This window comes from Pezoporus wallicus, unplaced genomic scaffold (genome assembly GCF_028554395.1).
Source record: "Pezoporus wallicus isolate ANWC-B61680 ecotype Strahan unplaced genomic scaffold, APGP_CSIRO_Pwel_v1 contig_2997, whole genome shotgun sequence".
Lineage (NCBI taxonomy): Eukaryota > Metazoa > Chordata > Aves > Psittaciformes > Psittacidae > Pezoporus > Pezoporus wallicus.
The window spans coordinates 64266-91959 of NW_026637066.1; the positions used below are offsets into that span (position 1 = coordinate 64266).

The window sequence follows — 27694 nt, forward strand, 5'->3', positions numbered from 1 at the left end:
CCACAAGTATGATGAAGATAATTTTTCCTAGGACTTTTATTGGGATAGGACTTAACTGTTTTTACCATTTAAGGCTGCATAATGTCCCCAGCCGAAAAATCTTCAAACATTTAGACTACAGCTTAATAGTTCATTTTGATTCCTCTTTCTGGACAAGAGTCAAATATGAGACTTCTAAACTCAGTTGTGTCTTCTTACAATAAACTAAATTACTCTAGCTTCTTTGTGCTAGATGGACATTGAGTCATGTTCTCATTTTTTTGTTGTCTTTAAGAAGAAAGCTAGCACTGAAATTTGCATCTAGTAATTTTTTAGACTATATTTCTATGCTGGAGGACTCTTTTCTTTTGAACTACACATAGGTTGAATCAGTCCCAAAACCAAATTCTACATCTGAACAAAATAATACCCCCCCCCCCCCCCCATATAATTATTACTTCTGTTTAGTGTATGGAACTTTCAGTCTTTGCTGCTTTATAGACATTGCAATGCGGTTTGGATCACATTGGAACTCAGTGGTATTTCACTAGAAGTAATACGTTAATAACAACATAGTTTTCCCCCTTCCTGCTAGTATTCTTGAGTCCTTTTTCTTTCAGCTCCTTGGCTGAATTTTACTGTTGAGGCTGACATTATCCTCAACTTTGTGAGGTTAGCTACATTTAAAAATAGGTTTAATAAAATTTGCTGGCTAGCTCCTAAGAATAAAGTTAAAAAATAACCAACTTGCGGATAGTTTGTCAGTTTAAAAATTTAGGCAATGGCACATTAGTTTTGGAAATCACAGATTGAAAGTCCCTTGATTATTATGAGGCACTTTTTTTGGGAAAATGCACTTAAATTTCTGAACTTGAGACGGCATATGTTCACTGGAATTTCTTATGTTTTGCTTTATCTTGAACTGTTTGCCTTGGTATTCTGTTCATTTCCATCAAAATATCTTTGGGTTTGGAGAGTGCACTTAATTGCTTGAAAGATCTGAGGGTTTTTTAGTTTCCTGTGGTAAGAAACTTGGAAAATGCAATTGGAAAACAGTAGCTGTTAACAAATTTTCAGATTTGAGCAATGTAGTTAACAGTGGCAGGAAAATTTCTGCTTCGGCATTCTGTCTGGGCGAGGCTTGAGGAATGCTTAGGTTTATATTTTTTTAATATGTTGCTCTATAATTTTTATGTTGATTTCCTTGGCATTGATCAGTTGAGGATAGTGACCTGACACAATTTGCAGGTGCTTCAGTCCCTCTGTTGCAGGAGACGTAGGAGCTCATACCTTGTATTGGGCACCAGAAACTTTGCCTCTTGCCAGAGAACAAACAGCATATTTTACTCATTAATAGGCTTTATAAATGGCTTGTATAAAAATGAGTAGAAAACATTCTTTTGCTGTAACTGGTTGAAACTCTAATCTTTCTGTTCTTAACCTACAGAGCTGGAAATGACTGGAGTCTTGGAAGACATCCTCTATTTTTAATTCCTTTTGTTCAGTATCTATCCAGAAAGTCCCCTCTGTTTCCTGCTCAATCTGTGCAAGTCCAAGGAGGTTGTGTGTAGAGCTGGTGCCCCGCTAACAGCTCTTACTCAGTTGGGCTGTGGGAGTTGGGGCAGAGTTTTTGCTTCCTACTGCTCTGCAGAGTTAGTCTTTTAGTTGACAGCAGTACACCAGCACCTTGTGATGGTCTCTGCTTTGCAAACCTACCAAGTGAAATTTCATCTATGTGCATGATGATTCCACCTAGATTCCACTTCTGCAGCACACTAGGAAACTGATGTTTAATGTCTCTTAATTTCATGAATGTTTAGGATATGACATTTATTATGAAATACCTTTTTTTTCTTCAAATACCTCTCTTCCCCTGATTTTATAAATTGCCATTTCTTCCAAATAAACGCTGGTCTTCATGAGGCATAATTTGTAATTGTATGCTTTTGTAACAGTAAATTTGGTAACATGAGCTTAAGAATTTCTTCCTAGGATGAGGAAACATGATCATTTACACATTTCTTCAAATGAAGAGCACTGTATTATTATTCTTTAGGAAAGTAAAATACTTCTGGGGCTCTTCAGTTACTGTGTCTTTTATGTGATACATCTTAGTGCATTTTCTCCTTAAATCATATACTTTATAATTTTGTTACCAAATAACATTATCAAACTGCTGCACTCCTTAATCCTTGTATAAAATGTATGATATATCCTGTGCCTTGTCGTATCTTTTCACTTGTATAAATTGCCTTGGAGAAATACTTGTTAGCTGTGAACACTTCCTTTTCAGTGAAAATTCTCTGTGGCATGAGAAGAGCTGTGTACATCCCTTCTCATACTCTATACATTCCTTGTGCTTCAAAAATACTGATCTAATGATATGTAGGTAATCGGCAGTTCCTGAAGTTTCACTGTAAAAGTTGTTTCCTTATCATACTTTTACAAAATCCAAGCTTTCAGTTCTTCATTACAATTCTTTAATAATCTGTCAGTCCTTAGGAAAGTGAAAATACTTTAAACAAAAAGCCTGAGTTAAAGCCAGTGTTCTGCTTTTACAACTAATCATATGTCTTAGTTTCTAAAAGACAGCTCACTTCTATTTCTTAAGCCTATTCTAATTCATTGTCTCACTCTTGAGTTATGCCACCAGCTCCAGCCTGCCTGGGTTTCTCTGATAGACTCTCATCGTTGTTGCAGTTCTCCCTGGTCCTCAGTGAAATCTCACTAGCCAGCAAGAGGAGTTTTCCAGTTTGGCAAGATTTGTGCTGATCTAGAATAAATGGTAAAATTTTTGTTACCAGAAGAAGCAGTTCTTACTGAGGTGTCTGCAGCCTCCTTAGAACAGGTATTAAATCTTTCATAGCTCTGCATTAAAGCAGGTGAGGGACCGAGCACCCAGCTCAGTTATCTGAATTGCATGTTGAGTTTATTTCTGCTTGGATTTATGATTGTATTTCATCAACATAAATTTATTCTGAAGTAGCAACCTGTTGCTTTTTTAAGGCAAAAGACTTTTTATGGAACTATTGTGTAATAGTTACCTGAAAAAAAAACCAGAAACCCAGCCCGCTGTCAGTGAAAGCAGTAGCATTGGGAAAGAGCACAGGAAGGTTTCAGGCTGAGGGTTTTTCCTCCCTTCAGAAATGTTCACTTGCTGAATCTGCTTGGACACTGCACCTGCCCAAAGGAGAAGAGTATGAATCCTCTCAAAAGGTTTTTGGCAGCTCTGAGACTAAAAGTGGTTCTTTCCCACAGAAAAAAAAAACAACAAACCAAACCCCCCCCCCCAAACCAAAACCAGCAAAGCCTCCCAACCCATAGTGATACTTTTCTGTGGTCTGAAGTATTTAATGCCCCTTACCTGATGAAAAGTGGTTGGTTGTGATTTCATCACATTTCATGACTTGGTGTGGGTAATCTGTACTACAGAGACGGTATGCTGACATGCCCGTGGGTAGGTACAGCTGCATGGCAGGCTGTTTTGCGAGCAAGGACACAACAATCTGTGTTTTTGCAAAAAATACAGCTTGTTCTTGCCAGCTCTTGTTTTCCCTCCAAAAAGTTAAAATTCAGTTGTGGCTTTTCAGAGGCAGTGTAACCTCTGTGAGTGTCCAGAATTTATCGACTAAATATTCTTTATGTTTTCTCTTTTAATCCCCCCCCCCCCCCCCCCCCCCCCCCCTCACTCAAGTAGCTGAATAGGTATTGGTCAATATCTATTAAAAAAAAATCTTGTTTGAGTGGTTGGGGTATGGGATTTTATGTTTTATTTTGCTTGTTCATTTTTGTTGGCTTTTTTAGCAGTGCAAGCATATGAAACCAGTTTATATCTGTATTTGATTGATTGCTCTGTATGATCCGTTCTGTTCCCTGTCAGCTGAGAATCCTCACCTCAAATTGAGTTGTGTTCCCCAAATACTCAAGCAATAGGAGCAGAGCACCTGTTGGGTTTCTGTTTGAGGCAGTTTAAAAGCTCCCTAGTCCTTAATCCATGCATGCTCAGCAGTGACAAATTTGACAGTTCTGATTTTACAGTGGTAGGTGAACAAATAGCCAATAAAGTCTTTATCAGCAGACAGATTGGTGACAGCTGAGGAACTTGGTGGTAGATGTGGATATATAGCCAGAAAAAAACCTCAAGCTTGCAGCTGGAGAGAGGAGAAATACAAAATGCCTTGTGTTGGAGCATGCAATACTTTCAATGGCTGAAGTTTCTCAAAATTAACTCATTAAGAATTTGATTGAAGCAAGCCTGTTTTACATTGAAAGAGGTTCTCAATGACTAAAATTTGAAGAGTTTTTAATGGTACTTGAGATTGATATGCCTTCCTCTAACTGTGTATTTTGGATTAATGTTTTTGTGTGGCTTGGTCTTCTGTTTCCTCCCACAGTAGTAATGTGCTATGCTAGCTAAGTAAAACTCTTACGCTATATGAGGAGGGGAGGGAAGTTCCTGTATATGTTAATACATATTTCTTATTCCACAAGTCTTTTGGTCAAAATAGATGTCCTTTTAGAGGTTCTTATTTTTGTAAATATAGCACACTGGGAAAGTACAATGAAAAGGGTACATAAGAGTGAAATCGTTCATAGGGAGCCGAATGAATGAGATGATGCCCATAGACTACAACTACATAATGCTTCAAATTCAACACTGGAGGTTAATAATACCATGAAATGGTAATAGAGCACACCTGTTAGATCTCCCACTTGTGTCTCTGCCTACATTGTGTAATTCTTACTCCATTTTCTAGTGTTGGAAAGCTGTCTAGTTTTTCAGTGTTCCAAGCAGAAGAATTCTTTGGCCAGGCTACTTTTGCTGCCTGCAAAATCCAGCTATCTTTGTTCTTCTGTCCACCCTCTCCTTTTATCTAAATCCTCGCATCACTACTTAGAGTGCATGCATGCTATTAATGTTTTTCATCCTTACATTTGAATGTTAACTGCATAGACTGTTTCTATTTTAGTAATGTTTCTGCTTTAGTCTCTAGTGGCATCTTCTTTCCCTTGACTCCCTTTAATTTTAGAGCAACCAACCATTCATTGGTTTGCTAACTTCTTGGTTGGGTAATATCTGAATTTTCTATGATGTGCTTCCTGTACTGTATAAGCACCCCGAGCAGGCAGGTTTAAAGGTGACAGTTGAAACTGTACTTTCCTTTTAATGTGCCATCACACTACCATAATTTTGTTTAATTTCACTTTTGGTATTTTGCAAAACAGAAATTCTTTCAGGCTTTTTCTTTGTCTATAGGTCCTTCTCTCCTGTTTTTTGTTTTTGTTTTTGGTGGGTTTTTTTACAGATTTTCTTACTTTGACTGATTCCCACAATCTTCTTGTACTTAATATTCTACCTCAGCTATGAACATGTTCACTAAGAATGGACTTGATAGAAAATAGTCTGGTCTGCTGTCCTTAGAGATTTCTCCTCTCTTCTTTTGGATTTGGTGGTGTTAGCTTTGAAATCTTTCATAAGAAAGAACAAGATATATCCTGGGGCTTAATCTCAGAGGAAACATTGCCTTAAGTAAACATTAGATATTTCTTCTTCTTCCCTCAAAACACACTTGAAGTTTGTCTAGGTTTCTTTGCTTTTTGATACTCAGAGACATGCATGCAGCCCAGGAAATGTTTTCTTTTAGTTATGGTTATGATGCCCAACAACTCTGAAAGCGTGGGCTGAAGCTGGGAGGAAAAAACTCTGGAGTATGTCTGTTTCTGTAATGTTACTGGTACAGTGGGTGCAAGAATTCACATCTTACTGCTTTTCTCAGGGATATATTAACTGGTATCACCTGAATCCTCCTTGAGATCCTCTGCCTATCAGTGCATAAGGGCATGCTTCTTGTTTGTTGTACTTCAATGTTCCTTGTACTTTATCCAACTATGTTTCAAATTAATTTGTGTTTATTTTAACATAAATGGCTTTTTTTTTGAGACCCTTTTTCCTACATAAGTCCTACTGTAACTTGCAGAAGTCTCACTTTCACACTTGGGGGTGGCTTTTACTTTCCTACTGTACTTTGAATTTGCCTAGCAGTTTCAGAATAGGACAGCAACAGTAGTTTTCATATTTTTTTTTTTTTACTTTTTTATTATATAGAATACAAAGCAAATCTTTATTTCTCTTGCTCTTCATCTGGATTTCTGTTTGCACTGTCTCTTGCTGTGAAATGTGACTGGACTGATGGGTTGAAAGAGCTGAGCTACTCCTGTGCAGCAAAACAAATAGAAGGCAAACTCTCGAAGAGTAAACAACTCTAGCAATAATTCCACACTTGATTGAAACCTGGAAGTGTCAGACAGCCCTGTTGGACCTTGATTTGATGCAGTAAAGTGAGTCATTGTCTTCTCCTCTTCAGAGTAGCACCTGTGCATGAGTTTAACTGTTTTGTTGACTCAGCTTTGGTTTATCATAGTCATGTGGTATTTGATTTTAAACCATACTATTGCACAGAATGTCTGAGTACATCCAGAGCTGGATATTGTTTTTCTTCATGCTTTCTTCAAGTACAGTGTTAATGGAGTGGAGAGTTATAATTTGGTTTTGCACATTTCATTTATAGGGAGTGTGCAAGAGATTAAGGTCAGAGAGGCTAATTTTCCATTTTGGATGTGACGTTTCGTGCTTTGTTTTGGCTGGTAGTAGGGAAAGGATTTGTGTTGCTTTACAGCTTCTTACAGGGAAGTTACATTTTTGACTGCATTTAGTGGCTTTTTGTGGTTCCTAAAGCCCTGAACTTCTGGGTGAAGTCTTCACCCTGGAGCGGTCTGTCTGATATACAATAAAGCAAATGTCCTTCATCCTTGTGCAATGAGGGAGGTAGCAGCTTGACCATCAAAAACTGAGCTGAAACTTTTATTTTATCTTTGAGATAGTAAAGACTTGATTTTCTAGAGAAAACCAAAAGTTAGTCTGGATTTTGGGCAGGATTCAACCTACTGTGATTGCATTATTATCACTCAAGGGAAGAATGCATCATGACTGTGAAGTCTTTTGAAGTCATATGCTCTAAACAGCAACGTTGTATCTGTCTTGTCAGGCATCAGCAACTTCTTCCTTTTCGACCATGTTTCCTCCAAGTCTGGTAGCAAAGTTGTCAAATATGCTGAAGAATTAATAGGGCTGTGTCATTTGTCTGGTTTTGGCACTTGAACCTGTGTCTTGTTCTGCTGGCGACTACATTGGAAAGTTGAAAGTAATTTGAGGTGTGGGTGCTCCTTTTGAGACTCCAGAAGTGTGGCTCCTCTGAAATACTGAGAAGTTTTTCACAGCTGGTAAATAATTTCAACCAATGAATCAAAATGTATTTCTTAGGGGTCAGAAGGGAGGATTTGAGATTCCTTCTCCAAATAATATGCTGCTATTTTAGTGTCCTGTTACATTCTATAAGGTCAGACATCACTAGGACTCTGCTTTGTAAAGCTCGCTCATTTCATCTATTATTTGTTATTTTCTGACCCCTTTTATATTATCCTGTCTTTAATGCTATATTGTTGTCTGTATTACTGCATCACAGGCTGATACAGAATTGAAGATGTGTAGATGCATGCAGAGGAAGAGTTTCTGTGTTCAACCGGTGGGCTACCACACACTCATGATTAGCCAGGCTGAGCAAGAGGGTTACTTTGTTCTGTGGATTTGTGGTGCAATAGGGTTGCAGGTCTCAAGCTCAGTTCCCTCTGTTGGACCATTAGTCTGTATTGGGGTGGAGAAGGTTGAGTGTAGCAGTCACTGTTTGAGGCTGTGGGCTGTCATAGAAGGTGTCTGGTCATGATTTTAGTATTTTAATCTGTGCTGAACATCACTTCAGCATAGCAGTGGCTATGTGAGCATTCATCTCTGCTGGTAGCCACAAAATGAATATCCTCATTACTGTTGTCATATAGATGAAGATGAACATTATCAATCTGATGTGTTGAAAACATGAAAGCAGTGTCACTGGTTGTGTGTCTTAAAATTGGTGCTTTTTCCCTCTTCCTCCTTTTTTTTTTTTTTTTTTTTTTGTAGTGGTAAGGCCACCTTTACAGCACTATAGAAAATGAAGAGTCTGCAGCTTTAGCTTGCCCTGTAAGTTCAGATTGATAATGTACTATTTTAACATTAAGGTATTCATACAGTTTAAATTTAGTTTGTTTATATATCCTTTTTTCCCCCCTCTCTCCTAGCTATGTATTATTACATTCAGGTGCCTTGAACACTTTACTGTTTGCATTCAGTTATTCCACTGCTGTCCCCAGTTTCCTATCCTCAGTATTACTGTGCCTGTCTACTGTGGGTTTTTCCCCCACTTTTTGCATTATCTCTTCAAGGCTTGAGAATTCTTTGCATTTGTGTGATCTCATACAACATCAGAGCTATGGAGCCTGTATGCAAATGTAACTTCTTTTAATAATCCCCTTGAGTTTTTACCAACTGGTTCAGATGACTAACCAGTCCTCTGGATACAAGGGTGTTCTAGAAGTTTGTTTGTTCAAAGGTACCTTAACTGAAAAATAAAATTTAAAGGGACACCATATCTGTAAGTGTAGGCAAGAGGGTGAGGGGAGCACAGTTATGGTTGAGCTTTCAGCCTTAATTCTGGATTTCAAGAGCTCTGAATGCTTGATTTGTTAGCATTAATGTTGCACTAACTTAGGGTATTTTTGCATGAGAGTGTGTGTGTTTAACCAACTAAGCATGAAATCCCTTGCTTCTGTTTGTCCCTATTAAATAGTGGCAACAAAAGAAACGGACAGGAGATGGGTCCAGAACAAAGCAGAAATAATGGAGTATTTCACCCCAAAAAGGAGAGTGAAACGAAGTACAATGAGAGGGCAAAGACAGACTCAATGGCCAGAGGCAGTGTAGTGTGTTGGAGAGAGTAGTAATTCAGGGACACTTGCTGCCTGGAGCTTCAATTTGGGATCTCTGAGTGGCACATATATCAGAAGTGTTTGGCCATCCCTGCTATAGACACAATATTTAATGCTTTTCCCAGAAGAAATCTCTGTAGGGCTTTAAAGGGACACTGTCTAAGGTTGTCAGCTCAAATACAGATCTAACTAAAACTGGTATCATCTGGTTGGGATAGAAATCCCTAAGCAGGAGTAGGACCAGTTAACTTCTTCCCTTAGCTCTTGTTTATGGTAATACATGCACATGCAACATACTCACACGCATACAAGTAAAATGAAAGCATCAGTGCTGCTGTGAATATTGCATCTTTCTGCAGGATGCAGCACCTGTTTGCTTGGTTTCCTGGATTAATAACATCCTTTTTTTTTTCCAAAACTGGCTAAATGCAAGCACTTTTTTTCAAGATACTGTGTTCCTGTACAGAACTTTAAAATCTGCTCATTCATTTAAAAGAAAAATAATTAAATTCTGACTCTCCTGCCCTGCCTGCCTTGCCTGCTTCTTCTCATGATCCGATCCAATGGCTATAAAGAGTTTTAAGTGTGATGTTCTCAAAAATAATGAAAACTGATACTTTGTTTGACTTGTCTGTCTCTCTAAAGTGAAGTCTTACCCAGATACGATGGAAGGGTTCCAAAAAATGTTCCTTTTTTGTTTCTAGCAGTGGGGCTGAAAATGTAGACACCCAACATTTTGGTGACTATGCCAGCTAGTTCTGCTTGACTCTATAGCTGAGACAGTCAAATGTTTTCTTTCTCTCATCTCCTACACTCCCTCCGAGTGGCCTTACTTGATTTCGGAGTTCGTTTTGTAATACCTAAATGACGGCTTTTTTTTGGACAGTCACTCATCGAGCAAATCAGGTTTGGAATCCATGACAGAGGCTTCCAGGTCCATATCTAGCAAGTGTTTCAAGACTAGTCAGACTTAATTCAAGTTTCTGTTACACCCTTTGGGTTGTCCAAGCTGGTGTAGTGGAAACCACACCATTTTGGAAAGGATTAGAGCAGTAGTTGTGAATTGAACAACTCTCTCAATGTTTTTGATATATTTGTGTTTTGGATTTCAGAAATGGCTTCTTTAGTTACTAATACACATTTCTTGCAGTTCTGTGCATTTCAGACGACACTCTGATGTGATGATGTCTTAAATAATGGTATAGCTCTAGTCCACGCTCTGTAAAATATTTCAGGATGCATTTGCTCTCTATAATCAAAAGCATAATATAGGATGTAATTTTATTCACTTGGTCAATAACCTCTGAATTTTCTACTCTCCACAGATCTTGTGCAGGTACTGCATGCAGCTACCAAATTTGTGATAATAGAGGTTTAGTCTCTATAGTGGAAGCTTAAACAGCCCAGACTTTTTTAGTGGCCAGGTAACTTTAAGCTACTGAGGGAACAGGAGGACAGCGATTGAAGTGTTTGTATAGTGACATTTCCAAAGGAAGAGATGTTCATTGAACTTGAGTTAAGAGGATTGCAAAAAAAATTATGAAAAATACGTTGCTGCAAGTATCCCTTAAAATGTGCTTGTAGAACTCATGTCAGCCAGTGGTAAGTGCTATATATAGCAGCTTAAATTTCAGCAGCTTTTTGAAGCTAGAATATTAAAGTCTGTTTTCAGTCTAATGAAACAAAAATATCTACTGAAGGAAATTAGCTTTGCAGAAGGACAAAGTCATGAATATAATAAAGATAGGGGAATCATCGAATAAAATACGAGAGTGTTCTGGAGGGAGTAATTTCTCTGTCTTCTGGGATCCTGTATCTGCTGTATCTCAGGGACTTCGATACCTTTCATAATTGTGTTTCCTGGAGAAGGATGAGCGAGGGAGTGGTGGGTCTGTGTATGCTGTTTTGGACATGACCTGGCTTTTTGATCATATGTTTAATCAACAGCAAGTAGAGGTTCTGCAGACCAAGTTAGGCTTAAGGAATCTGCACTAAACAGATACTGAACTTAACAAAACCAGCCTGTGGAGCCCCTCTGTCACCCACAGAGCCTCCATATGTGTTCTACAAAGAGATAGCTATCTTTGACAGAACTGCAGATTATTAAACAGAGTCAGGGCTGGAAGAGTTGTGTCTGGTTGCATAAGAACTGGCACAGTGTCTGGCCAGAGAGAAGCACAGACTTTCATCAGCTCATCTGTTTCTTTATGTTTTTCAATAGGACATCAAGAAGTTGTCGCAAAGATGCAGTGGTGACAGGGACAAATTGAATGCTTTTTAAAGACTGGCTGCAAAGGGCCTGACACACAGCCTCGGGAGCTCTGGCAAGCTTCGAAGAATTTCGTGGCCTTCAGCATGATATCCACTAAGTGGAAACTCTGTTTGAAGGAGCTTATTTTGTGCAATGAACTCAATTGGCCTTTCCCACTTAAGTACCAGAGTAGAATGTTTGCTGTGGCTTTGTAGAGCCTGTGAGATAAGTATAAACTGACGTCAGTGAGTAAAGCTAGAAGGCATGTTTACTGCGTTACAGACAGACACAGAAGGGCAGACCTTAAAAAAAAAGAAAATTTCGTCAAAATTTAATAGAGGCAAAGCTTTTAACATCTATTGCATTTGTTCAGCTTAAGTACTACTGTAAATGTTTTTATTCCTAAAATATTTCCTCTCACATTTTTAAAAGTTATTGAAGGAATTTTGTAACTTTCCCTGTACTTGCTGTCTTTTGCTTCTTTAAAGCAATGAAGACTCTTCAGCAGTGTGGATAATAACTTATCATCTATATGGAAAGAATCCAATAAAAGTTCTGCTTTCAGTGAGCTGTCTTTTTATAATCATGTTCTCTTTGGATGACTTGCGCACAGAGCCAGACCTCACTATTTGCAACAGCACCCTACTGACGTCCATTCAGTTTCTCTCGTATAGTAGCCCTCAATGAGAGATCCTGAGTAGTAATGTACACAAAGTAGGTTAAGGTTGTAAAGACTGGATTTCTTAGTGCGGTGATTGGCCTGTGGTTAAGATGGAAGAAAAGAGCTGGGAATATGTAAAGACAGAATGTGTGAGAGGAGTGATTGTGCAAACATGTTTTCCTTTCCTTGTTGTAGCAGATTTGATAGGAAGGTGGCAGATATTGGGGAAAAAGGTATTTATATATGGGGCTGATGCAAGTCTGTCTTGTACAGTAGCGGATAATTATAGCCCTTAACTTAAATACATACTTCCTGGCTTTCCCAGAATGGTACATTTTTAGAATTTTTACATAAAAAGTTTCCAAATCATGCATAAAGGTCTGATGAACCTTTAAGCCAAGGGCTTAAAGTACCTTTTGGATGAGCTTGGTGTACTTTGGCAATACTGTTCAAGAGATGAGAGCAGAACTCTAGAGCAGTCTTTGTCTACGAGTTTTTTTATTCTTATACTGTGAGTAATTTATACTCCTCCAGAGGAAGTGAGGGATCTGTATATCTTTTACTAGAGCTAAGTCCAGCAAATTTTGTTTCTTTGCAAGCTGTACTCTTTAACAGCTGATATTGCAAGGTAGAATATCTGACAAAGCAAGCCGAGGAAGGACATCAGAGGAGCACATTTCTGATTCTTTCCTGTGACAGCTGGAGCTGCTTAGGAGCTTCCCTGATGTTCACACCAGTTATTGTGTGAAATTAGCACAGGAAGCAAATTCATGCATACCCCACTGCAGAGTTGAGTAGGGCGTGTGCCTCCCTGTATGCCTACTGTATGCCCTGTATGTCTGCTGTACATGCTGTCAGGAAATGGTCTGAGAGAAGTGACATCCAGCTTTGTGAAGTTTAGGTGAAAAGTTAACAGGTATATTTGCATTTTCTTATAAAGCTGTTCTAGTTTTTCTGAGGTGGTCTCACTCTCTTAACTGTAGGTTTTGTTAAAATAGAAAGTTTGAATAATTATTTGCTTCTCTCCAATGCCTTTAAATTTATAAACTTGATTTTTAGAACTTTGTTGAATAAACATTTTCAAAAAAAGTAACATCTTCCTTTTGTTTCTGCTTTGTTTTTCCCTACCCTGGCAGTGTTTTAGAGCACTTTGCTGCAAGGGACCACCGCCACCACGACCTGAATATGACTTGGTTTGCATAGGCCTCACCGGTTCTGGCAAGACAAGTCTTCTGTCACAGCTTTGTGGTGAAAGCCCGGAGAATATAGTGTCTACTACAGGTAGGATGCTGCCTTTATTCCATGATATGCTGCAACATTTCCCAGAGGTAACTTTTGAAATGTATCACGAAGGTGGTAGAGAACTTAGGCTTAGTAATCTTTTGGAAGCAGGTAATGGATTGCTTCGAAGCTTCCACTACTTACTTTTTCCTTCTTTGGTCATATACTGGGGACTGTCCATGAAAAAAACATAAAATTTGGAACGTGTAGAAAGTCAAAACTTACATTGTGATGTAATGAAGTAGAACCATTGGAAACAAACAGTACCAATGTAGTGCAGACACATTAAAAGGTTTCTTTCTTCTTACTTTTTTTTTTTTTTTAAAGCAATCTGGTTACATGGATAGAAAAGAGAAGAATGTGCTATAACACAGAATGGGACAGTGGTGGTTTGAAATGTTATTGCAATTTATTTCTTCTCACACTTGGTCAGTAGTGCCTTGTGGTATATGCTAGGAACCAAAAGAATAAATGTAATGGGAATGGTTTTTTCTGGTGATAGTTCTTACTTTTTAGATCAGCGAAGAGACTTGCTTATGTTGTAAGGGCAGATTGAGATCAGACATTCAGTTTACAGGAGGTTTCAGTCGCATTAAGAAGGTACATAAAGACGCAAACACAGATAAACAGTGTCATAAGTCCAAAACATTTGAGTATGCGTGCAGGTACAGATGAACCAGAATGCTTATTACTGAAAAGGGTATTTTGATTAAAAAAGCAAAACAAAAACAAAGGACCTCCCCTGAAACCAAAACAGCATCAGAAAAAAAAAACCAAAACACAACAAAACCAACAAAACCCAGAAATAAACATGTGGACCAAGAAAAAGGAATACTTGGCTGCAAAGTTCAGAAAGAGACAGATTAAATCACAGAGATGGAGGAAATCTGATTCTGTGGCCATAGCAGTTTACTAAGGTTGATTTGCCAAGGGAACGGATAGTGCATGTTGTGCAAGTAACCTGTGTTTATACTTACATGGCTTTGTATTGTAGCTGTGGTTCACAGGCTTAAATCGTATGATTGTCCCTTAGCAACCCTAACTGGTTTTCAGTGTATCTTTGTTTACATTAGAAGAACATAAAGTTATTTAATACAACTGTAAGTAAAAAAAGTAAAACAGGTGCAAGAAAATATGTTGGTTTTTTTTTCCTGCAGTGAGCCATTAACCCATTGCCTTCAAAGTGGTGTTACTGGAAATGTTAAAGAAATCTCACACTTCATTGAATGGAGGAGTTAGCAGTGCCTAACTTGAAAAGTTGGAAGAAAACTGTAGAATAATTCAACCTTTTCATTTTTCTCTCCCCCCTCCGTAACTTTATTTTTAGAGTTCACCTTAAATAAGTGCAAATTATACTTTATCACTTTAGATCCTGAAAGAAACAGTAACAGCAATGTATGCAGCAGTATAGATCCATCAAAGGAAATAATGAAAATATTTTTATTTTTTTAAATTTAACTTTCCACATGTTTCTAGATAGTTGCCACAAAATACCATTATTTAGTTAGCTTGAGGAATGAAGATAGGCTCTGGTGAAAACTAGGCAGCATCCATACCAAAATGATGCATATCTAGGCTATTAATAAATCTACCCCTATGTACTGTATCTGTCCTATATTAGAAAATATTGTTGAGAATCCGAGAGTACAGTGTGACAACTTCTCCACTGACTTTTCAAACAATAACCTGTGTTTTCCTTTTTCTCATCAATGCCACTCAGGTCCATTCCAGTTTTTCCTCCTTTCTAGGAAGAGTTTAGGGTTTGTTTGAAGACAGCAGCATCTAAAATGCTTCATAATTATTCCCTTCAGATTTTCTTGCACTTTCCTTTACACTGCATCTAGCACTGACCATGTTTGGAGTATTTAAATATCTTATTGGTCTGATCTGGGACAAAAACCATCTTATTTCTGTTAAATGCTAGGTAATAAACTTGGAGTGAAAGACTTTTTTTCGAAACTCCTTTTTTCAGTTCACAGGTTTTATAAAGATATATTCCATACTAACTCCTTACCAAATGATTCGTGGCTTGGATGGAAGTTTTGTGCTGAATTTTAATGTGTGCCAACTATTTAATAGTATCATTGCAAATTCTATTGCTCGCACTGATTTATTCCTTTTCCCCTTCCTTATAACTGATAATTTTAAACAGCACAATGAAACAGAATTTTACATGCAAAATCCTGGTTCTTGATGAAAAATATAGTTTTTTCTGAATGTATGCAGTTGATTGTGAATGGCCTCTTTAACAAATAACTTACTGTTACTCTTAATTTCTGTTCTCAGGTTTTAGTATAAAAGCAGTGCCATTCCAGAATGCCATCTTGAATGTGAAAGAACTTGGAGGTATATCATTTATATATTTATATAATAATTTGATTATAAAAACATGCAGTGTCTAAATCTTATCATAGCAAACTCTTACTTGTTTTAAATTTAAAAATTATAAATCCATGTAGATGGAATTTAAAACCTGTGTTTCTCCAGATAAAGTTGGGAATAAGTCAGTACATATGCTGAGTACAGAGGACAAAAAATAAAACGCAGGAGGAACAGAAGGCAGTTAAGTGTGGCGTATCTCCTTAATGTGATTTCTTGGGCTGCAGTGGTTGAGTTATACAGAAATACAAACTGGACTGTAATTGTGGTGCAACTCGAGCAGCATCTTAAGGAAGTGTGTTCCCAGTGTTTATTGTGTGTATAAGCTTTTACTTATGAGCATTGCCTGAGGTAACTAGGCCAACATTTAGCAAGACCAATATATTTGCTGCACCACTGAAAATGTTGCAAAGGCAGCTAACATCCAGTATTGTTTGATATTCTCTTGTTGAATTTGTGGCTTTTGGAGGCATGGTTGTTCTGTGATTGTGTTTATTCTTAATTATCTGTATACAGGTAGGCTATTTAGCTGCCCAGTTCTGCCCCTGAGTCTTAAGGGATCAAGAGGTAACTGGTAAAAGGAAGAAAACACTATTTTGATGAGAGTTCTTGTGGAGTCTAATTTCATCTAATGTTCCTCCAATTAAAAAAAACCCAGCACTTAGATCTTTAAATTCTAGAATTTCTGTAGATCTTCTTTATTACCTATGTAAATACAGTAGAATGAATCTTGTTCATTAGATTTTCAGCAAGGTTGAAACCTCTCTTAAATGCTCTGGGGTAGAAGTTAACTTGGTTCCCGAAGGAAGTTTCATGAGATCAAATGAAGTTTCATCATGGTTGTCTTACCTGAAATTGTTTCAAGAATATGCTTTGAGATAAGCACATATTATATTTAGTTTTTACTACCATTGATCCATGAATTTAAACATACATGTTCTTGTTTGAGCATGTATTCTATAAATAAAGCAGAAGTTTTTTTATAAAGGGCTTCAACAGGGATATTGTTGGTTGTGCTTGAGTGTATTATCTGCATCATAAAATCACAGAATGGTTTGGCTTGGAAGGGACCTTAAAGATCAGCTGGTTCCAACCCCCTTCCATGGGCAGGGACACCTTCCACTAGACCAGGTTGCTCAAAGCCCCATTCGTGTGGACTTAGGTCACCTTGGAATTTTTTTGGTGCGTTTTTGTGTTTTTTTGTTTTTTCACAAGGTGAATCATTTGCAGCCCAGTTTATACATTCTGCTGCCCAGTCTCTGTGAAATACATAATTTGTATAGGTAGATGCAGGTTTTCCATGAAGAATTGAACCTGAGAGTTCTGCAGCAGATCCTCGTTAAAGAGTCTTCCTTAACCTTTTCTGATCACACAACTTTTATGCAGGTATGTGTGTTAGGAGAAATCTTATCTCAGTGGAGTGCTTTAATGTCTCATGACAGGATGTCCTGAAGTAATCCAGAATATTTGATTTTTCACCCATTTATCTCTTCCCAAGGACTGAAAAATTGTTAGAATTCTTTTACTCCACCTTTATATTTCTTTTCCCTTTAACTATGGCTTTTTACATGTCTGTACTTAGAAATGACATTGTCTGGTTTTTCTATGAGATATTGGATAAAAATAATAGAATCATACAATGATTTCGGTTAGAAAAGACCTTAAGATCATCTAGTTCCAAGCCCCCTGCCATAGGCATGAGCCTTACATGGATCATGTCGCCCAAGGCTCTGTCCAGCCTGATCTTGAGCACTGCCAGCTTTTCATTGCCTAGATAAGGGAGCTAAGGCAAGATTCCCAAAATTATTATTCTTCCAAAAGCTGGTGGTCAGCGTTTAATCTTCTAGCTGGGAGATGTTTTCCTCTTTGATGAATGTAAAGCCTGAGCTTTCTGCTCTCTTGCTCTCTGTATGTGAAAATAAATAAAAACATCTTGCATGTTTAAGTACTGCTAAATCTTATTTTGGACTTTATGCTTCTAGTGTTGAATAGGAATCTATGGTTTTGTTCTTATTCCTGTTTTTTTTTGCCTTCAGTTTCTATGGTGGTGTTACATAATTTCTCTTTACATTACTACGGGGGTCTTGTCACATTTGATCTTGGAAACTTGGAGGCAGGTAGAAAGGCAACTTTTTTAACAGCTGCTGTCCATTGTTGCATGTTATTCTAAGGGTGAAGTTTTATATAGTTTTTGATACTCTGTTTTAAAATTGTCTTGGGTTTAGGTAACTGAAAGCTTCACATGTCTTCATGTAACAACTTACTAACATCCAGCCTTTAAAAAACAGCAGAAGTCATACTGTTGAAGGTTCTTATATTCAGCAGCCAAGCAGTTACGTGAAAAAGATGCTGAGTGCATAGTATCCTTTTTGTTTGATTGAAGCTGTATCCTTCCTCGAGGTTGAATATGCTGCTAGTTTTTACTGTGCTGGTTGCCTCTGGAGCTGCTAATGAAGCTGGGGTTTATTTCTTAATTTCTGTAGGGATTCTGTATTTTCAGGCAAAGTGTATAGAAAAATCTCTCTTCTTTCGTCTCTTCCAGGTTTGTTTTTCTGATTGTCTCTTCATCAGCCTCTAGGATTAGAGACATAGAGCAAAGTTTGCTATGTTCTTTTTGCAGTAATATTTCTTTAAAATACATGATACTAGGATATATATATATAAATCCTATTTCTGATTATTTTTTTTAATTGTATTCGTCTCCTAAACCAGGCTGAATTCCTACCAGGAAATGGAGGTTTTATCCAATTTCATTAATGTTAAATGTTTTGTTTAAAAGCATTTTGACCCTGAATAAGTAAGAAAATAAGTAGCTTTCAAATCGAACATGGGCCTGCTTGAATTACTCGAAAAGAGGGTCTTGCTTTGTTTACTAACCAATTTGAACTGCCTTTTCTCTAAATTTATACTTTTATATACCAATAATGACTTCCTGCTCCCTGAGAAATAAAAAAAAAAACCAACCCAAATTCAAAACCCCAACACACTTTATTGCCAGAAATTTAGTCCATAAAATAATATGTGTAATTTAGATTACTATGAAGCTGTGCTGTGTCCTTCCCCACTTTTTTTTTTTTTTAGAATGTACTCTTACCAGGATAACTGGAAATATCTCTATATTATGCAACTCATCTGAGTAATGGTACAGCAAGAAATTACAAATTTGATGATTTCCTGTTCTGGTGCCACAATTTCTGGTGGGAATTAAGGTTGAAATTATGTGCTATGAACATACTTGAGGGTGTGGAAAGGCTGCAGAAATAAAGCAGATGATAACATTTGTTGTTCTGACAGTGTTTGGCTGAAAGAAATTTGGGATGCTGAATGCTGAGGTTTATACTTAAGACAGATAACAAAGATGCAAAGGCAATAGAAGGCTTTTTCTTTGGTTCTGACAGATTTCAGCCTGGAGACACAGTGCCTGAAACCACCATTTATTGAGTGTGTTTATTAATTTGCTGTTACAATGCTGTCATAACAGAATGCAAAGTCATAGTGTATGCTGTGACGTAGATACATGTTCAGGTCTATATCAAGATTTTAGCTCCATGCTCAAGATTTTAGCTCTGTTCTGGAAGTCAAGTAATAATTACAGTTGCTTTTTATAGAATATGTCTATTTCATAATTTAGTTTGCTATCTTGTAAATACAGGCTTAGAAACTACTGAGAGATGCCAAATACTGAGCTTGGTCAAACTTAAAAGAATTATTCTGGATGTGAACAGCTCTTTTTCTCCTTAGCGAGTTAAAAATACTAAGAACATGTTACATGTAACCTTCTCTGTTTTATGGACTAAAATATATTGTTGTATGTTTGTGTTACATCTTTATAATCCACCAAAGGCGTTTTTCACAAGCATAGAGACTGCATGTTACGTCGTCGTCTTTGAAACTTCATTTAAGACATAGTGTATTAAGTGCTTAGCAAGTGCAGAGTGGTTAATACCAGGGATGCTGAAGTCTCCAGTTGCTTGCGCACACCCAGAAAAAGAGGGATGAGAGCTGTCCTCCCCTCTGCTTAAGCTTGATGACTGAAGTCATAAATTAACATTCTTAGGCCAGCTAAATTAATTGTCTAGGTGAGAGCTCGGTAAAAAAATAACTTTAAATAGGATTGGTTAAACAAAGCATGTGGATTTTGCCTTAATTTGGAATAAAAGAGCAGAAGAGAGACTAGTAGGGGGAGTCACACTTTTATGCAGTCCAAGTTGAGTGGGAAACATGAACCCCTGAAGAAGGTGACAGCAGTCATCAAGCAGTGCCTGAACTTGTGAAAAAGTGAGGGAGAAGGGAGAAAATAATATTGAGCTATTAAATAGAATTTAAAATTTGAATAGTTATGGGAAATCAATCTTCCCCTTTTCTCTGTGGAGGTAGAGGGGAGTACTGAACAGCCTTCTAGCAACGTAGCCTCACAGAGCAGCTAAAATTTCATCTAGTTAGTCATCAGAAAACCAATACCATAAGTAAATGCCATCTTAAGTCATCTTCACAGCGACGAACTAACACAAAGCAATAAAATCTCAGTACTGTATTTAACTAAAAGGCAGTTGACACCTCTACAAAATCTGGTTGTGGAGTACATGCACTGCCATCTGCAACATAGCTGCATCTAACAGTTTACAGAACGTCTTAGCAGATGAAATTTTTAGATGACCCTGATGAGCTGTCCAAGCTGTGAGTTGCACAGAGACATTCAGCTTCCGAAAGCATTAAAGTTAGGTCTGTTTGCTATCAATCATACTCAGCCTGCTGTTCAAATGGTGCTTCAGCCCAGGCTCTGTCACATAGTTTCCTCATTTCATAGAGCAGAGAGATCATTTGCACCTGCTTATGGATCTCGTTAACATGACTCCCGAGGAAGTTACAATCAGGATTTTCAGCATAGTGATCTTTCTGCTGTTCTTTGGAAATCCTGTCCTTTTGTACAATTAGCTTTTTGCAGTGTGAATAGACAGCCCACTGCTTATCTTATTCAAAACAAGTAGGAGCCATGCTAGCAATGCCTATCAAAGCTACGTATAATATGATAAATTAAACTCAGAATTTCCTAGTTAAGTAATTTGTGGGGCAGGAGGCTGGTTGTTTTTGCTGTTTGGATGTTTTGTGGAGAGAAAAGAAGAACCTTTGGTTTGCTAAAAAGCCTCTGCCTCCTGTTGGGCTTGCGACTGTTTTCTTCTGGCTGAATGAAAGGGTAGAGCCTAGTTTAGCATCCAAAATGATACCTACTTTTATGAACTGCCTGCCAAACGACAACAACAACAAAAGGCTTTATTTTTGATTCTGGACAGAAAGACCCTCATCCTTAGAGGCTAAAGTAGATGCAAACTTTTTTGGCCAGTCAGCAGAAGGGTTAGACAGAAGTACAGAACTGTGGTTGGCTTGCTGCTTTCTTTATATGCCTCCTAGTCTTAAGTGCTGTAGAGAAAGATGTGTTTTGAGCCTTGTTTGAGATTACGGGCACTGTTACTGGAGGTGTGACTGCAGCTCAGTGGAGGGTACATCTGATTCTTGCTGTGTGCTGGCAGCAGCTGTTGGCTAGGGAGCTGTGCTGGTGGGGTATTGGGTAGAGACGAAGATGATTTTTCCGGTTGCCAGCCATTCTTTGCCAGCTTGAGAGGCCTTACTGTGTGTCTGTGCCTTGCCAATAAAAAAAAAGTAATTCTGAGAGTGGCTGTGATACCTGAAGTCCAGTTTAGTGTGGTGTGCCACCTGCTGCAAACTTCTGAAAGCTTCAGGCTTGAGTAAATGTGAAGAGTGTTTTGCATGGCACATTATCTTCCTTTTGATATAATCTGTAAGTTTTTCTAATGAACACTATGTTCTTGACTAGAACAGGAGAATTTTGTTTCAAATTGTGTGATTTTATTCCAAGATGTAGTACACACCTCAGTAGATCAAACTGAATTTCTGCAGGCAAGGGTAAGTGCAGTGTTTTTAAAACTTTCAAGTGCTTGTTCTGACAGTTTTAAATAGCAGAGTTAGGTAGAGGTTCAAAGTTGGAGACAGCACCTAAGTTAGCTAATAGAGAAAATACTGAAGGCTCAATTTCCAGATTAATCTCACTGGGGAAGCCTGGAAGGCAGACAAGAGATGTCAGAGATTTTTTTTTCATAAACATCAGTTTGATAAGAAGAATGAAAACGAGTATAATAAAGTATTTTTCTGATTTTTGTATGTATTGAATATAAAGGCACAGAATCTATCTCTCAACTTTTTTTTTTTCTTTGAATGCTGTTTGTCCACATTGTTGTTGAATTCCTGCAGTGATTATAGTTGATCTAGCAATGTCCAAATTTTCCTCTTTCAGGAGAAATCTTGCCAGTTTCCTATTGCCGTTCTTTGTATATGATTGCAGGAGTGGGCTGCCTGAAAGGCTGTGATCACTTGGTCTTAAACCCTAGGAAGGTTTAAAGCCTTGAGGAAGGTTTTGGTTTAGCATCTGTATTGCCACTTAGCAATAAGCAGTAGTAATACAGTATAGCCATTGAATGGTGACTGACATTACACCTGTGGGAAACTTCTGTATCTGTGTGTGGATGTGTCTGTCAGCATGGACAAGTTGCATGTATGTACAAAGCATGTATAAATCTTAGGATTTATAACTTTACTTATAAAAGCAAATAAAGTTTATTTATAAAAATAAAAGGACCTAACAGGCTGAAAAATAGCTACTGTTAAAAAACCAAATAAATCTGTATGCTGTATTTATTAAAGGGGAATACTTGGACACTTAAATAGAGAGTATGTGAGAGATAGATGAGCAACATCTCTTAAAAATCTATTAAGATTTCTAAGATTTCAGGTACTTTTCAGATTACCTAAGAAGACATGTCAGTTTTGATGGGAAGTGAAGTTACAAACCATATGTAGATTTAGAAACTGTTATTTCAAAATTCTTTTAATAAGGTTTTTGTGGGGTGGGACACTAGGGTGTATTTGAAGATTTTGCAACAATGGACAAGGGATTTCTCTTTCTCTTCCTCTCCTACTTCTCCAGTGGTCCAGTCTTTCATGCAAAAAGATTTTTTGGTGCATATTCTTTAACATCTTTTCATGGTTTTAGATAATTAGAAATGGTCTGTAGAGGAATTATCAATATAATTTTTTAATCAACTATAAAACCTTCAAAATAGGTCTATGGCTTTTATTGGAGGTGAGTGGATGTTATGTTTGAAGTGGCAGAAAAACTGGTTGCAGCCTGCAATCTTTTATGGCCCCAGGTTAACTGTTTTTGGTGGGAAGGAAAAAAAAGTTCTCCCCTGGTTTTGAGACTATAATTTTGCTGGAGCTGTGATGTATTTTGAGGTGAACAGCAGCTTTCATGCACAAGCTAGACTGTCTTGAAGCAAGGGCTAAATGACATTCGTTGTGCTTTCAATGGAGTTTTGCTGCAAGTTTGACAAGTAACAAATTCGACGCCTTTAAATTGCTTTCAGTGACGTTTTTTTCTGTAATTCTATGTTGTGTTTTCCTTAAAGTACTGAAAAGCGGGGAATTGAAGGTAGCCTCAAGCATCTGTGGGTGAAGATGTAAGCAGAAGTATTAATAGGTGAAAGGGAGATTTGCAGCTCTGCATTTTGTATAATATTTGCACATAATTGTGCAACCTGTTTCGGAAATGCATTAAACTGCACATAACTCGCAAACTCTTCCCCCCCAGCTTCTAAGGGGTCTTTAATAAATAGTGTTAATATGGAAATACTATACCCTTGGCTGAAAATAAAAAAAAAGAATTTATTTGATACTTTAATAATTACAAATTAAAACTTTGTAAAATTTGTAACAGTTATTGAATAGATCTGCCCTGTAGTAGTGCTGAATGACTGGGGGGTTTAATTACAGCACCCTTTTCATTCCTTGTAAGGAGAGGTGCTTTTTTTAATTCCTTTTATGAAGTAAGTCAAGCTTATAGAGTCTTTTATAGTAAGTAGTGTGATTGTGTTGTAGTACGTTTTCGTGTGTCATTGTTGTGTGTTGTGTGTCATGTGTCTCACCTCTTTTTTTTGTAAATTGGATGGTTTAGTCACATCACAGGACTCAGCCCACTCCCATGGGTCCAATGATGAAGGAAAAAATCATATGCCTAGGCATGAGTTCTAGCTTTTGCCTGTGTCTGAGGAAAATACACTGAATGTCACAGTTTAGTGAACCTTTTGCATAACGTGTTCCCTAGGAGAATTTTACTTGAGTTACTTCTTTCCTTTTTTATATTTTATTTTTTTAAATCTTCGTTTAGGCATAAAGTGGTTGAAGAAGCAGCCATGTGCCTCGAAAGCTGTAAAAAAACTCATTTGGTATTAGGCTGACAAACCTAAATGCTTGTCCTGTATGTTACTATTGCTTGATAGAACATTTTGGATACCAATTAAGTTTCTGGTTTTATTGAGAGTCTGAGTTTGTTCAGTGGAGGTACATTGCATTATGGATTGCCAAAGAAGTCCAACTTTTGAATTTCCCTCTCATAGAAATCTTTAGAAGAGATGAAAAGATTAATTCATAGGGTGGTGTGCTAAGGTGCTAAACTGCACCTTTAAAAAGAAGTGATTGGTCTAAAGACTGAGTTTGTCATGCCATAAAGAGTGATGGATCACTCATCACAAGCCAGCATTTTCTGCCCAGGATAACCACCAGTGCCCTCTGGAGAAAGAGACTAAGCACAGGTTATGCTCCCTGGGTATGAAGAATTAAAACAAAAGAATATGAGCTTATTTGTCATGTAGAAACTGTGATTTCCAGTTGCTCATAGCTTTTTTCTTCTTGTCTGCTTAGTGCAGATATTTTTTATTCTTAAACCTCAGGCTGTGATTTCCTCTGAATTGAAGTGTAAGCAAATTCAGAATACGTCATTATTCTAATAGAACATCCCAAAGGAAACACCAGGTTTTGTTGGACGTTGTCAGTTGGTTCTTATAACTATGCCATGATGACCGGCCATGTCTGGAGAGAAAAGGACTACTATGCTTTGATGGTGTTTCTTTTGGGACAGTTGATACAGAGAAACAAAATTGAGCAGCTAAAGAACTTGAATCAAGCAGACAGGACCGTAAGCTCCGCAGATCAGCATACTGTTTTTCTGACTCCAGTGTCCCATGTAGGGATCCATGTGCTTGGATACCACAGATTCTATGCTCTGAAGTTCACCACAAAATTTTTATCTTTAGAAATATTGCAGTTACAAAGAAAACACTCAGGTTCTGGCAGTAATGTTTGATTGAGAAGTACCTGGATGAAGCTTAGAGTAAGTAAGACAGATGTTACATTGCTAGGAAAAAAAAAAGACCTTCAAGGAGCTGATCAGGGTGTTGGCCTTTCAGTTCCCTGAAAATCATTCTCTAACAGGTTTTAAAGTAATGTGATATTTCAGATGCCTGTGACACAGCTGTGTGTGGCTATGCAAGTAGTGTCCCTCTGGCAACTTGCTCCACTTGGTTCTGACATAGACAGATGTTTGGAAAGACTGGAACATCTGACAGATGCTGTGAAATTCTTTACAAGTACAGTTGGTAGATACTCTGGTGATACAGGAAACACAGAATTAGCTTTCAATGCAGTCTCTCTTCTGTGCATGTAATGTTGATCTTCAGAGATTGATGATAAAATAAATGAAACAGCTGTCCTGTTCCTGCATTGTTACTTTGATTCTGTTTAAATTAGTAGGGAAATTGAGCAAGATCTTGACTAAATCCCATGATCATTTACATTTAAATAATTGACTGTTTAGCTCTCTTGCGGAAAAACTGTTCAGGTATGACTTTGGTATTCTCTGTAGAAAAAAGCATGTGTTCACAGTGTTCGTTAGCCACCTAAATTGTGCTAGATGCATAATACAGAAACAGAGTGCCTAAGATTCAGTGTGGCTGGTACAGAGAAGACAGGAACTCTATGGAGTGAGATTTGGATACTCTTGAGTTCCATGCCTAAATTTTATAGTGTAAATTCCTTTTTAGGTATTTGTTTCTTCACCGTTGAATCATAGAATTGAATCCATGAATCATTGGAGAAGACTTTTAAGATCAAGTCCAGCCTTTACCCCAGGACTGGCAATTCTGCCTTTGAGGGCCTCATGTACACGTTTTTTGGACATTTCCAGGGGCAGGGATTCCACTGCCTCCCTGGTCAGCCTGTTCCAATGCCTGACCACCCTTTCATTGAAGAACTTTTACCTAATGTCTAATCTAAACCTCCCCTGTCACAGCTTGAGGCTGTTACCTCTTGTCTTATTGCTTGTTCCTTTGGAGAAGAGAGTGGCCAGATTCTAGCTCCATCTTCTTTTCAGGTAGTTGTAGAGGGCGATAAGGTCCTCCCTGAGCCTTCCCTTCTCCAGACTAAACCCCACCCCAGTCCCTCAGCCATTCCTAACCACACTTGTGCTCCAGACCCTTCACCAGCTCCGTTGCCCTTCTCTGGACCTGCCACAGCACCTCGATGTCTCTCTTGTAGTGAGGGGCCCAGAACTGAACACAGGATTTGAGGTGTGGCCTCCCCAGTGCCCAGTACAGGGGGATGATCACTGCCCTGGCCCTGCTGGCCACATGTCATGGTTTAAACCTAGCCAGACAGCTTGTTCACTTACTCCCAGTGAGTGGTGCTGGGCTGGAAGCAGTTGAGGCCCGTGTCCCCCCTCCAGCAGCTCTCCCCTTCCCCGCTCCTGGAGGAACGGGGAGGAGGATCGAAAGAGTGCAACTCCCACGGGTTGAGACAAGAACAGTCCAGCAACCAGTGTACAACACAAATCACCACCACTACCACCAACGACAACAATGATAAGAGAAAATAACAAGGGAAGAGAATACAATACCACCGGCCAAGAAACGAGTCCAACCCAGAAGACCCCGTGTCCTTCTGGGTAACTCCCAGTTACGCCCCCCAGCGTGACGTGCTGTGGTATGGAATACCTCTTTGGCCAGCCTGGGTCAGGTGTCCCGTCTCTGCTGCCTCCCATCTTCCCCTCCTCCCTGGCAGAGCATGAGCCTCACAAAGTCCTTGGTCAGGGTAAACATTAAGAAAACATCGGTATTATCAGCACTGTTCCCAGGCTGAAAGTCAAAACACAGCACAGCACCAGCTACCACGAAGGAGAAAAATGACTGCTACTGCTGAACCCAGGACACCACACTATTCCTGACACAGGCCAGGATGCTGTTTGCCTTCTTCTCTGCCTGGGCACAAGCTGGATCATGCCCAGCTCCATCAGCACCCCCAAGTCCTTTTCTGCAGAGCAGCTTTCCAGCCACTCTGCCCCAAGCCTGTAGTGTTGCAGGGGGTTAGTGTGGCCCATATGCAGGACCCAGCACTTTGCCTTGTTGAACCTCATGCATTTGGTCACAGCCCATTGATCCAGCCTATCCAGATCCCTTTGGTTAATGACTGCCTTTCTGTCGCACAATGTATAAATTAAGCAAATATTTTAGGTATTATATCATTATAATATTAGTGTTGCATTAAATTACAATTTTGTGCCAACATGTTGCTCAGAACTTCTGTGAAGTTTTGTTTCACTAAAAAAAATGAGTTTTATTATTATCAGCTCTTGGTTTCTGTGTCTACATTAAAGTTCACTTCTGTCTATCTCAGATTCAGAGAAGCATCTGTAAAGGATCAGCCCATTTCTGCAAATCACTCTTTTGGAGACATGTCAAGTTTTCTACTAGGGTATTGCTGCTGTTCACTTTTTAGTGTTAGACCCCATGAGTGTAGTGCCAGATTCAGACATACAAAGAATAGCCCATATCCAAATCATAGTTTAGATAGTTTGACAGCTGTCAAATACATACTTTTTTTCCCTACCTCAATGTAACAACATATGCTACTCCCCAAGGGAGACAAAAGCTCTCTGTGGATAACCTTATTGCTTGGCTTCTGTTGAGAGGGCTGAGTGCTGCTGATATGTGTTCTAAAAATTACTGTGGCATATAAGCCTGTACATTCACTCATGTCTACTGTTGGGCTTTTCCAGAATCCTTAATGTGGTTGACAGAGCAAAAGTAGTTGAAATTAATACCTTTGCATGTTGTCACTGTAGCTTTTCATCCACTGTTGAACTCACTGTTGTATCACCATTCTCCTCACTAAGTGTCTAATTATGTTAATAGACTTTCTGACACTTTTTTTGCCAATTATGAGGTGGTTGTCTGATGGCTTGTAGATGAACTGAAAAAGCTGATCATGCTTAGAAATGAGCAACTGCTATGACAGAAGCCGCAGGTTATAGCAAGGATCTGCAGGACTAAGTAGAAAAGACTGGGCAAAGTTTTAGGTACTAGTACCAAGATATTACAGTG

General features: G+C 38.4%; 1 protein-coding gene across 6 annotated transcripts in view; it reads left to right on the forward strand.

The window, feature by feature from the left end:
* ARL15 (ADP ribosylation factor like GTPase 15) overlaps nucleotides 1-27694 on the forward strand; it is a 218051-nt gene that overhangs the window by 64147 nt on the left and 126210 nt on the right. For all 6 annotated transcript variants that reach the window (XM_057403061.1, XM_057403066.1, XM_057403063.1 and 3 more), the window contains 2 exons: nucleotides 12887-13031; nucleotides 15318-15377. In XM_057403061.1, coding sequence (XP_057259044.1) covers nucleotides 12887-13031; nucleotides 15318-15377 — 205 coding nt within the window. The remainder of the gene's footprint in view (nucleotides 1-12886; nucleotides 13032-15317; nucleotides 15378-27694) is intronic.